At 43.9% G+C, this 12,612-nt stretch overlaps 1 protein-coding gene and 4 non-coding genes across 5 annotated transcripts; 1 reads left to right on the top strand and 4 right to left on the bottom strand.

Annotated features, from left to right (window-relative positions):
* Nucleotides 1–1,010: 1,010 nt before the first annotated feature.
* On the bottom strand, nt 1,011–4,001 carry ABT1 (activator of basal transcription 1). Its single transcript, XM_047796893.1, has 3 exons — nt 3,732–4,001; nt 2,846–3,051; nt 1,011–2,689 (listed from the first exon to the last, which is right to left on the bottom strand). Exons 1-3 carry the CDS (start codon nt 3,961–3,963, stop codon nt 2,309–2,311), a joined length of 819 nt encoding a protein of 272 aa, XP_047652849.1. The 5' UTR covers nt 3,964–4,001; the 3' UTR covers nt 1,011–2,308.
* Nucleotides 4,002–6,587: 2,586 nt separating this feature from the next.
* TRNAY-GUA (transfer RNA tyrosine (anticodon GUA)) lies at nt 6,588–6,676 on the bottom strand. The gene is given in 2 exon segments: nt 6,588–6,623; nt 6,640–6,676. It is a non-coding gene; the product is annotated as a tRNA-Tyr (tRNA).
* Nucleotides 6,677–7,049: 373 nt separating this feature from the next.
* On the bottom strand, nt 7,050–7,143 carry TRNAY-GUA (transfer RNA tyrosine (anticodon GUA)). Its single transcript has 2 exons — nt 7,107–7,143; nt 7,050–7,085 (listed from the first exon to the last, which is right to left on the bottom strand). It is a non-coding gene; the product is annotated as a tRNA-Tyr (tRNA).
* A 1,934-nt stretch (nt 7,144–9,077) lies between these two features.
* Nucleotides 9,078–9,150, top strand: TRNAA-AGC (transfer RNA alanine (anticodon AGC)). Its single transcript has one exon. It is a non-coding gene; the product is annotated as a tRNA-Ala (tRNA).
* A 1,928-nt stretch (nt 9,151–11,078) lies between these two features.
* On the bottom strand, nt 11,079–11,166 carry TRNAY-GUA (transfer RNA tyrosine (anticodon GUA)). The gene is given in 2 exon segments: nt 11,079–11,114; nt 11,130–11,166. It is a non-coding gene; the product is annotated as a tRNA-Tyr (tRNA).
* Nucleotides 11,167–12,612: the final 1,446 nt, after the last annotated feature.

The following is a 12,612-nucleotide window of genomic DNA, read 5'->3' as shown; positions in this document are numbered from 1 at the left end:
GTGGTGTAGGTCAGCAGCTGCAGCTCTGATTTGACCCCTAGCCTAGGAACTTCCATATGCTGCAGGTGTGGTCCTAAAAAGATACAAACACACACACAAAGTGCTGTTCCAACGGGTACAAAATTGTAAGTATACAAAAGGCATTTTCCTGCCTTCAAAGGGCTTAGAATTGAGGGAAGCAAGATTTCAGTTCACCCATCTTCATTTCTCACCCCACCTGTGACTTACCCAGTTTACATGGCTGCAGGGATGAGCTCTTTGTGCATAACTGTTTAAACTTAAGCCGGAAATGTTGATCTTGAATGTACCAATAACTAATGATGTCAACCAGCTTGGGAGTACAATTTCATTCATTCAAGGAATTATTAAGCCTCTTATGTGTTTTACTTTCGAAGCTGTTAGCAACTTAAGGGGAAGAAGTTTCTTCAGCTTGGCATTCTCTTTATCTAGCAAAGATGAGAGTGGGCATTCAGAACTTTGAATAAATGAGTATGACAGCTTGTCAAATTCTGAAACTGGATCTTCCTGGTTTACCTGGAAGACATCACAACAATCCACATGGAACAAACTCACAAGAAATGAACACAGAAACAAGAATATCAAATTCCTAGGATGAAGAGTTCCCTGGTGGCTCTGCAGGTGAAGGATCTAGCATTGTCACTGCTGTGGCAGAAGTTCAGTCCCTGGCCTGGGAACTTCCATGTGCCATGAATGCAGACCAAAAAAAAAAAAAAAATTCCTAAAATGAGGGTTTAAGATTACACAGATGTGTTTGTGCACTGGGTATGAAAGGCATATAGATTATGAGAAATTTACACCAAGCAAACCATAATTTTTTTAAATTGTATGGTCATCTTTATTCTCCTGAATATATTACACCTGTCAAATTGAGATCTTAACATGGCTAAGTTATTTTAGAGCCAAAGTGGATGAATCCACTTCATCCAAAGACCGTACGGATAATTACATTGATGACAGTGAAGAAAAAAAAAGTAAGAAAACACAGCACAAGCAAAACTCAAATTATTTATTCTCACTCTAACATTTTCTATAAACTTAAAAGCCTGAATACTGACCAGAGTTTTAATCTATTATAAGGCTGTTCGCAGACTTTTCTTAGTTGGTCATGACACCTCAGTTTTCAGTTCCTCTTAGTGGCTTACGGGGATTCTTTGTCACCTCCAGAGCTGCTCTGCATGATTGTCACCCCTCTCTTGTCTAAGCAGAGGCAGCATGTATAAGCGCACCAGATGGGCATCATTTGTGCACGACTACCTCTTAGGCATTCCCTGTCTTTACAATGGTTTGAACCCAACACTCCATCCACAGAGTTTTGTTTATAATGTTAAGAGTACACTAGGCCTTTACAGACTTCAGTTCACCTTTCAGGAATGATCTGAAAAACATGGTGAACACTGACCTATCTCAGAAGAATGATCAGAAATCAACAACACATTGAGAGCACTGCCTAACTTCCCAGACAAAGCCAACCATTCCCTCCCATGGCCCCACTCTACCCCTTATGCACATCTACCATGGTATCTGTAGTACTTCTGTATACTTATTTCTTAAACACCTGTCTTTTTTTAGTGGAAGGGCCATGTGTTATTACCCACTGTCACTCTATACCCTCACACAGTGATTTAGTAAATGCTGAAATCGATAATGATTAACAACATGGCCTATGAAAGTGATTAGATAGAAAAGGTTGGGGAGTGGGGGAGACTCTCAGACCAGGACATGGCGTGAAGGTGAGTGACTAGTACACAGAAAGAAGGTGGAACTTATCCAATGACCATCCCCACCCCCTATAAACTACAAAGGCATATCAAATATATACTTTTTTCTTTTCTATAAATACATTTGGAAGGTGTCACCCACGCCACTCCTACCTCATTAGTCCCTGTCCCTATTAGTCTTTTCTAAATAAAAAGGATATCATTGCTACCCAGTACCTGTGGCTGGTAAACAGCTGTCTAGACCAGCCATTATCACTCTAGCTCAAAGCAAGAGCTCTTTCTGGAGCCAGAAAGTAGGATTTTTAGAGGGCTTCGATGGGCAGGAGGCAGGCAGCTAAGAATCAAACAAGACAAAACAGGCGTCTACAGTAGTTATAATCATGCTAGTAGGAACTAAGTGCCTCAGCCAGGCATGTACAGGAGTTTGGGGAGGCTCACAACACTCCTATGCCTGAGCACGCATCAGAGACTCCTGCTGAGAAACACAATAAAATGTCCACCTGGGTAGTAAATATCATGTAGACAGGATGCAGGGCTGGGCTAAGAGGTGGAAGAAGCCTCCCTGCCCCTCAAGAGTTCCTGACCAGAGAGGAGTCCTCCAAGCTCTCTGAGGGTACAGGGGCTCCAAAGATCCTGGCAAGAAGCCCTCGATTGGAGCGGGCCTGGTCCTCAGCATTAGCCAGGCGAGCCCGTTCACGTCCTCCTGGCCGAGCTGCTTTCCGGGCTCTCAACTCCTGCTCAGTAGGACGCTGGGCGAAGGCCCAGGAGCCATTCGGGCGGGTAGAGTCCCCATCAGCAGCAAGGAAACGCTGTCCACGCTCCACACTTCGAAGATAGAAGTCAGTTTCACGTTTGGCCTGGGCAACCTCCGCCCTCAGGCGCTGCCTGCGCACCTGGCGCTCAAAGGCAAGATGCTCGCTGAGGTGGGACCAAGTAAAACGGTGCAGGTACTGTGGACAGGAAAACAAGAGAAGATCTGGGTAGGGCAGGTCAGAGATGGAGAAGAGATGGGAGGAACAGGCCCACCGAGAGGTTATAGAGGTCCAAGGGCTGGGGCTGGGAAGGCAGGAGTATGAGCTGTGGGGTAGACAAGCCAATGCCCTCACCTTGAGGTTCCACAGGTCATAACGGAAGGGACTGCGCCTGCGGGAGCCCATGGGCGTGTTGTGCAGGCTGGCCGCCACACGCTTGGCTACTCGCTTGTCCCGGAACTCCACCCAGCCCTCGGTGTAGTCCTTGCTGTACTTGGAACGCTTTTTCCCTCCCGTGGTGGAGGCTGCTGCTGCCTTCTTTTTGCGCCTCACGAAGCCGTCTGCGAGCCAAAGGGAGAGCAGTGGTCAAGCAAGCCGACGCAGCACCCACTCAATTGCACCTTCCACTTGCCGAAGTCTCCAAATCTGCCCAAGGGCCAGGATCCCACCCCAAGATCTTTGCTCAGAAAAGGAGAACTGAAAGGTCCACCCTTTCTCCCTTGTCTAATTCAATCCTTTGCTCAGATGTCAACTCCTTAATCAGATCTGCCCTGAACATTCTATATAAAACCAGCATGGCCCTCTAACCCTATTTCCAATTTAGGGTTATAAGAAGTTGCAGACGGCTGACCGTACGTATACCGTCTCTTGACCTGGACCGCGATGGCAAAGGGTTATGTTCAGTTTTGTGAAAAAGCCACTGGGATTTTACTGCAGGCTATACCCATTTAACAAACTGGTAAATTCGTCTCGGGAAAGAGGGATTGGGGAAGCCGAAATTAAAATCTAAAAGTTAGCTATTCGAAAACTAAGGCTCAACTAGTCATACTGCGCTAACCACACCTCAGGCCCACCTCCTAAGGAAAGTGTGCACTACCTATTTACTAAAAAAGCCACACGCGGGGCCCCGGCTCGGTTCGTGCCTGGGATCCGCGCAGCCGAGGCAACAGGACACGCACTGTGTGCTCACCATCTGCAAGCATCACCCTCCACCCCTCATCACCACTGCCTCAGCACTTACCTTCTGGCTGGAAAAACACACGCCCGACCTCGCCGTAGGCGCTAAGAAGGTTCCGTACGTGCAAAGGCCTAAACCGGGGTGGGATGTGGCCCAGGTACACAATACCCGGCACTACCCGTTTCTTGTTGCCGCCAGCCGTTTCTTCAGATTCCTCCTCTGCTTCTGGTTTCTGGTCGTTCCCTTCCACAGGCTCCAACACAGCCGCTTCCTTATTCGACTCCTCTGCCTCCATGCTTGCAGGTAAGTAAAGCCAAGACAGCCGTAAGGCGCCGCGCCTCTGACGCGCACCGTTTACGACGTCCTGCGTCGAGGGGGCGGGGTTTGTCCAGGGGTTGGCAAATGAAAGAACAGGATTGTTCGGAACAGGCGGTTCCAGGCCTAACGGCGACGGCGGAAGTGGGTCCGGGGTCAGCCGGGAGATTCGAAGCAAGGGAACAGCATCAGAGGATTAGGAGAGGCAAGATGACTTGACTCCTGAGCTGAAGAGGCAGAACTGGAGAGGTAGACCACCAAGTACAACTTACAGTACAGAACTCCTTGGTGAAATGTAAAAAGATGGGATGAGGAGGGCTCTTCCGGAAATTTTGGAGGACTCTTTGTGTTCTAGCAATAACACAACATAGTATTTTACCCAAGGGGCTCGGGTGCGACTCAGGTTGGGGGATGACGCAATTTGTAAAGTTTACTTAAATTTCAGTTTTTTAAATTAATTAATTGAGTTTTGAAATTTTAATTATTTTTCAAAATTTAACTTAGGGATTTGAAGATTTCAAATTGAAGTTTTGAAAATGTAACCTAACCTTGGAAATATAAGTTTTGGAAATCTGATTACATTTTTGAAATTTTCATTTGTGAGCTATTAGTTTAAAAAAATTTATTTTTAAATTTGATTTTGTGAAGTTCCCATCGTGGCGCAGTGGTTAACGAAGCCAACTAGGAACCATGAGGTTGCGGGTTTGATCCCTTGCCTTGCTCAGTAGGTTCAGGATCCGGCGTTGTCTTGAGCTGTGGTGTAGGTTGTAGACGCGGCTCGGAGCCCGCGTTGCTGTGGCCCTGGAGTAGGCTGGCGGCGACAGCTCCGATTAGACCCTTAGCCTGGGAACCTCCACATGCCGCGGGTGCGGCCCTAGAAAAGGCAAAAAGACAAAAATAAAATTTGATTTTGTAAGATGTCTAAAAATTTTGAATGCATGACGATTATTTCTTTTTAAAAAAACTTATTTGGTGTCTGTTTTACGTTTGTATTGATACATGATTCATATTTATACTTACGTTACAAATACCTGTCGTCAAATGTGTACATGGTCCTGATTTAGGCCCCCGCCTGGATCACCGAGCTTTATTCTCTCTGGGACTTATTTTCACGGTTTGGGGGCCCAGGGTGGGCCACCCCAAAATGTGCCTGAATGGCATATTGGTTATTTTGAATTAATGTTACTGAAGACATGGTCAATACAAGGGGAATTCTCTAACACTTCTTTCTGTTTCCCTGAAAGCAGGAAATAAATCTCTCATGTGAAATGTGCACTCCCTGCATTTGGTGGTAGAAGGACACCATTATCACCAGAGAGAGAGAATACTTGGCTAAGGATGCATAAACCGTACTTTAATTTAGTACCCCAAGTCCAAATTCTACTTAGAGTCTTCACTAATTGGGAACCAGCGTTTCTCTATCCTGTCAGTTCCTCATAAATTTATTGTTTCTTTGTCTAAAAAGTGTAAAAGCTGTCTGCTTTGGCCACTTCTTAGGTGCCATTTCTATGAGACCTCCAGGCTCATGAATTAAAATTGTTTCTTTCTCTCCTGTTAATATCTAGTGTCAATTTTATTGTGGCGTGTCCAAGCACAAGATCTCAAGAGGAGTAGAGAGGGACATTTCCCCTCCCTGACAAAAGGTTTGCCCTTAGATCACAGACTGATTTTCACTGTGCGTTGAAGCCATTCATCACAAGAACTGCCACAGCCCACGCTGTACCTAGCTGATGGCTGGGCCCTGAGACCTGTGCCTTCACCAAACCCGAGGCCGCTCATTACCTCCGTGACGCGCCCACTAGGGGGCGCAATCCTCATCCTTAAGGTGCCGCGGGTCCTCTGGGTCCCCTTGGGGCCTACTGCAAGGGGCCCGGCCCTGGAATGCGGACGAGTTTGAGGATAACAGCCATTGTTGGACAGGCCTCCAAGTATATTTACAAAGTTAACGCGGCACCGCTTTCTTTGATGGAATGGTCTAAAGGTATAATAAAGTAGACTTTCGAGTTCTCACACGCCTCTTGCATTAATTTTATTGACAAGAACTATCTCGTTGCCTTCTTTTTTGGAGTGGGGAGAGGGCAATGAGAGGAGCAAACTAGGTCCCGCTTTTAATTCTTAACACCAACGTTTTCAAAACATTAAGCAATAGTCAATTAAATGAAAGTACCTCTTGGGATTGCCTCAAAGAATGGGGGTGGGGGAGTGGATGATGTCAGTTGTGCCAGTGTGATGGCTACGAGGATAATTTATGTTACCTCTTCCTTGGGCTTATTTGAAATTGTCATTGATAAAATATTCACAGACGTCTCAACAGGGAGCTCTAAAGGGCCACCGAACCTCCAAAAAAAAAAAAATTAAGGTGAAAATATTGTGCTAGGGGCGACCTTCTCATTCCCCATAAACCCCTTCTCAACTCAGTGAAAAGGCAGTCTTCCTAGAGACTGCATCTTTAGCGACCCCATGGACCTTCGGTGAAGCAACTTCTGTTGAGAGCCTTTGCTACTCAGTCATACAAGATCATCTCTGAGTATAAAGGACGGCTCCGTGTTCAACTTTAGCTCTCTGGCTTCAGTATCAAGATGACAAACCTTTCAAAAAGGTGAGTCCTTCGAGCCGGATTCGAACCAGCGACCTAAGGATAACCACGATGAACCATCTACAGTCCTCCGCTCTACCAACTGAGCTATCGAAGGAACTGCGGGAGCTTTTCTTAAAATACCTTAAATAATCTTTAATAGTTTTAACTATAGGTCTATTTAAAAAATAGAGGCAAACATGAAGCCTGCTGGAAATATTCTAAAGCTTATATGGTTAGTAATTATGGAAGTATATTAGATAATTCATGCCTCTGAATACTAAAGGTTTGTGTTTTAATTCGTTATCCCACTCTCTAGGGCATAATGTAGATAGGACATCACCCTTATTCTTGCTGTCCCATCCGCTCAATCAAAAGTGATGAAACGGTTTTCGTCAGTGAATTCTACTAGATATAGATTGAGCATACGTTTGGTAAAGATCCAACTTGAATGGTTTATCTTTTTTGATTTAAGGTTTTCAAAAGTCCTGTCCTTCGAGCCGGATTCGAACCAGCGACCTAAGGATAACCAACTCCGATGCTGTAACCTACAGTCCTCCGCTCTACCAACTGAGCTATCGAAGGACTGCCTTCATGGCCTTTTTTAGAATTCCTAAAATAATGTCTACAGAAGGTTTCTATTCTGATAATATTAATACTTTTAAAAGTATAATCCAAAAAAAAAGGATGATGAAATTTAACGGTCTTTTTCGATATTGAATATGTTCTGTGTAATTAATCTGGGTAGTTGGTATCATAGGTTTAATAAATGGTTAAAATCCTTTGGGTTATACATTTACAACATTTAAGCCCCCCCTCCCACAAAAACTTCGTTTACCTTATTTACTTTCTTATTCCAAATACAGTCACATTTGGATTTGTGAAGAACGCAATTCAGTTCGGAGCAGTTAAGTTTAGAGTTGAGTCAATAGTTTAACAACTGGTTAAACTTCCATGTGAATTCTAAGATAGTATTCTTGATTTTCATTTTACTTCCATGAAAGAAGCTAAGTGGTTGAAATTTTAATTCCTAATCCAATGCTATTGGAAACTATAACTCGCAGCTGATAGTTGAAAGCTCCCAGTCGCGCCCAGTTCACAAGTCATTCCAAAGCTCAATCTGAGTTGTGGAATTGGGCTACTTTTTTCGCTCCAATTCTACACCTGCACTCCTAATAAAATCAAGGGGACAGGGGCGGGAGGATGAGTGGAGGCCAAATTGACTTCTGTAGCTGGATGGATTCTGTCCAAGGAGGAGTAAGGAGACAACACCCAGATGGTAGTGAGTCTCAAGACAAGTCTGACTTTGAGCCAAGTTTTGAGATAAATGATGGGTTTCTGCACACTCTTGGAACACCTGAGTTTTGAACTTTTTTGTGTAATATGGAAGAGTTTCAGAAAAGTGGAGGGTTTCTTCCTACAGAAAGTTATCCACTTTTTTTGTCAGCCCTGATTGCAGTGAAAAAGAAGAGTATTATAAGGGTCTTGGAAAGACCTGCTCAACATGCCTGCACAGCATGTCATTTTCTTAAATAGAATGTCTCCTATTCTCCATTTCAATTTTATTTTCCATTTCCATTTCAATTTTGATCACCTTGCCCCAATTTCATTGAGATTAGAAAATAACATTAAAAAATGTTCCTAATGATGGAATTTCAGGCAAAGAGGCAATCGAAGATGTAGAGGTTGTTGGAGGAGGGCCTGCACATGGCTTTCCTGCAAGTGATGGGACTCTGGCAATGCCCAAGAGTCCTCCTCTTCAGAACTAGCTCTGAACAGTACCAAGCACATAGCACAGTACCTGGTATCTAGCACTCCACAGACCCTGAAGAAAAAGAGGCAGCAATTATATTCGTTCTTTTGTAAGGATTCCAGATCTAAGCCTGCAGTCATGATTATAGTCTCTTCTCCTATTAATGTTTCCTTAGAAAAATAATTTGTATACCCTTGATCGAAATCGAGACTTAATGAACCAGAATGGAGAAATTAACAGGGATGCACGCCCCTCGTGGTCTATGTCCACAGACGGTGGTATGGAAAAAAGAAGCCAGATAGCAAAGTTTAGTGCTCATTCGTAGTAACTCTGGAGAACCTGTTTCTAGGGCTAGCGGAGTCAGCTGATGGAAAATTCAACGGAGCGGGGATTGTCAGGAACTATTGGGGATGGCCAAAAGCCGAGTCTCATTTACTTGAGAAACTTGATTTGAATCCTCCTGAATGCACCTGTAGTTTCTTTCTCGTCCTCGGCTTCCGTGGATATGATTCCAGGGTTACGCTCTTGCTTTCCAGATGGGTGTTTCTATGGACTCCACACCCTGGTTCATTTCCACTCTGCAGTCGTCTCCTGGCAGGATCCAGAAGCGTAGAACAGATTATACGTGGCACCCCAGAGACTGTTTGATCACCCGCACTTTGTCCTATTGGCTAACGCCAGCTACAAACTGAAAGGGGCACAAGTTAGAAATAACTTTCAGGTATTAAAATAGGCTAGGAAGGAGGAGGGGGTCGCTTACGGAGGTGGGGAATTAGCTCAAATGGTAGAGCGCTCGCTTAGCATGCGAGAGGTAGCGGGATCGATGCCCGCATTCTCCAGTCTTATGCTCCGCTTAACCTCTTGGCCTATGATGTCTTGCTAGAATGTAACCAATAACAAGGACCCAATTCATAATGCTGATGACCTCTCCTTCAAGATCCACGAACCCTGGGCTCCTTGGTCTTCAATGATAGGATAGGCAGTGTTGGGTTCTTCTGGATTTCTCTCGCTTTTTAAAGATTTGAATATTGGTCTATGCCAGGTGGATTTACAAAACTACATTTCAATTATTTATGCATTAAGTTTACTTTTTTATTCTCAGAATCTATTTCTTACATGTCTGACCTATTGAAGGCCACCTCAAGTTCTTATAACTGGAATAAACGATTTCCACTTCTTAATGAGATCGTGTAGAGACAAAGAATACATTCACTCTTCCTCTTCTGGAGTCACCTGGTTGTATCTACGGAGGTGGAGGAGCTACAGGCACCAATACTGGAATAAGGGCAGAATAAGATACTGGAATTGAGCAGAATAAGGCCAAATTTTTGGAGGGAAATTGCAGTGGAGAACCTATCCGGATTCGAATCTGTGGTGCCTTGGTGGGAAGCTCAGTTCAGGACTATGTACTTAACTTTGCATCCAAGGCCCAAATGCTGTCTTTGAAAAGAAAATTGGGCCATTTTTCTTGTTTACTCTTTTGCCCTCATATCGCTTTCAAAGAGTAATGGAGCTTCCAGTGTAGACCAGTTTCCCAGCCCTTAATACCCATAGTTTCCAGGAGTTCCTGTGTGGCTCAGCGGGTTAAGGATCTGGCACTGTCACTGCAGCAGCTCGGGTAGCTGCTGTGGCTTGGGTCTGGGAACTTCTGCCTGCAGTTCAAAAACAAAAACAAATACACTCCTCCCCACAAACAAACAAACAAACAACAACAACAACAAAAAAAACCCAGTAGTTTCCCATGCGTTTTAGGAGCCTGGGTTTCTGTGTCCTACGTTAACTCTCCAGATGGTTCTGATACATACCAAATATTGAGAATCATTTACTTAAAGGGTAAAAATTCTGAAGCAAGGGAAGGAACATACAAGAAGTTGCCAGGCACAAAATCCTCAGGCAACTCTTCCTTACTTTAATTTTAATATCATTATAGTTGAGGATTCTTCCATAGTTATTGGGGGTCACATTTTTCAGACAGGGGAGAAGGATGGTTAACATATTTTAGTGAGACTGAAACAAAATTAGCAAATATTTTATATTGTTAAGAGAGAGCTCTACCTCTCTTCTTTTTCCTCTTCTTCCTCTTCTTCTTCTTCAACATTTTCTTTTCTGCAGCTGTTCTCGAACCTTACAACACATTAAAACCACCTGGGAGCACTTACAACTGCCATTGTCTGGGTCCCACCACCAAAGTGGCTCAAGTATAGACGCTTTGTAAAATAGTCCCACTTTTCTCAGCCAGAGCTGAGAACCACCTTAACATAATTAAACGGAGAAGGGGGAGTAGTGCCCTTGAATTAATTTCATCCCTCCTGCAGCGGCTGTGGGCTGCTGCCAGAAGTTAAGCATCTAAGAAGGGAAAAAACCCCAAAAAACAAACGAAAAAACTTTGGAGATACTCAGTATTCTAAGCCCACCAGAGGGCGTGCATGCCCCACCAATTACTCCTCGGTGTTCACCGCAGCTCGTTCAAAGCCGCCCCTCCCTCTATCTACGATCCCAAAGGGTGTGGAGGAGACTCGCCTCTGCATCTACCGTTTAGTGGGCCCACCTCTGATCTGCCTTGTCAGGGTTCAGTGCTGCTCTGCCGCACTGGCCCTTTATGAACTATGGGGCTGGATTTTAATCGTGTGTATTAATAATTGTTACGGAGGGTAATTTTAAAAACTAGATTCGCTGCACCGTAAGTCTGAAATAAATACACAGCGAAGATGTGTATAACAGTCGTTTTTAAGGGTTGGGATGGCCAATGATCGGAAAAAAGCTGAATTCCTTCGAGCCGGATTCGAACCAGCGACCTAAGGATGACTGGATGTTTCCACTACAGTCCTCCGCTCTACCAACTGAGCTATCGAAGGAATCACGCTTTTGAGGCTCTCCGCGGACCGCCCCATCTCTGAGCGAGGTCGGGGGATCATGGGTGTTTGCTGTTTCAGTTACCTGCGCTGTTGAGAGGCCTGAACTGGGCCTGGGATCTAACTCGCGCCTCTGCCCACTGGGCCGCAGCAGGAACTCCTAGAGATGCGTATTTTAAATCTCTCCATATCTATGTACATTTATCCTCATTTTAGAAAAAACTTAGTTATTTTATATGCACTATGGTTGATTTACAATGTTGTGTAGGAGTTAATATCAGAGAAGTAACTTCAAGATTTTATTGCTACTGAAAAAAAGTCACAGTCCCTTCTGACTCAGATGTGTCCATTTGATAGCTTCACCTGTTGATGCTGAACACAGCTTGCATGCAATGAAGGGAACCAGATGGCTTTTCTTCTGGAGAAAAGATACGATGTTGAGAACTGTTAGGGGAATTTGAGTTGCAGAGGAATTTGGTAAATGACAATGTGGATAAAACCTTGGATAAGGTCGCTTGTGTTCTCTCCAGTCCTCTTGGCTACATTACCTTTCATTCAGTTGTCCAAAATAGTGTGGAGACATGATTCTGTGTTCCCAAACATAGGTACTATTGATCCATATAGGTTAAATATAGAGTAGTTTTAGAACTGAATATAACGTCACATGGAGCCAGGGATATATTAATAACAACGTTTAGGTTCCTGGGTAAAGAAAAAAAGAAAGTTTAGATGGGGGACCATGGAGAGTGGTAATTTGTCGCGTCTCCAGCGTGTTCGGAAGTAGGCATTCTTTCAGTACGATATCGATGGTTCCAGGGCTGTTGGTCTCAGTGGGTGTGGACAGCATTATCGAGTTTTCAAAGTAACGGTGAGTATTGCTAACATCTAACATCTCCTGTTCTGACTATACACTAGGTAATCCTTCATATGAATTTTGCTGTCCCAAATTTCAGAGGAAAACGCAATGGATCACTAAACAGTTTAGTTTCTTAGTATAAATTTATAAAGCTGGCTTTCTGACATTAAAGTTATTTTTGATGTTCCCTGTTGGCCTAGCAGTTAAGGCCTTGGCATTTTCACTGCTGTGGCTCTAGTTTGACCCCTGCTCCTGGAATTCCACATGCTGCTGGCACAGCCAAAAAAGAGACGTTGGAAGGAATGGATTGAGAGTTTGGGATTAGCAGATGCAAACTGTTGTATATAGAATGGATAAACAATAAGGTCCTACTGTACAGCACAGGGAACTATATCCAATATCCTGTGATGAACCATAATGGAAGAGAATATGAAAAAGAATGTGTTTGTGTGTGTATATATCATACATACATACATATACACATACACATTATATATCATTGATTCACTTTGCTGTACAGGAGAACTTAACACAATATTGTAAATCATCTGTACTTCAAAAAAATAATTTTTTAAAATAAAAAATAAAATTAT

This window comes from Phacochoerus africanus, chromosome 9 (assembly GCF_016906955.1).
Source record: "Phacochoerus africanus isolate WHEZ1 chromosome 9, ROS_Pafr_v1, whole genome shotgun sequence".
NCBI lineage: Eukaryota > Metazoa > Chordata > Mammalia > Artiodactyla > Suidae > Phacochoerus > Phacochoerus africanus.
The sequence above is the reverse complement of the archived record's forward strand: the minus strand, read 5'-3'. Positions and strand labels throughout refer to the sequence as shown.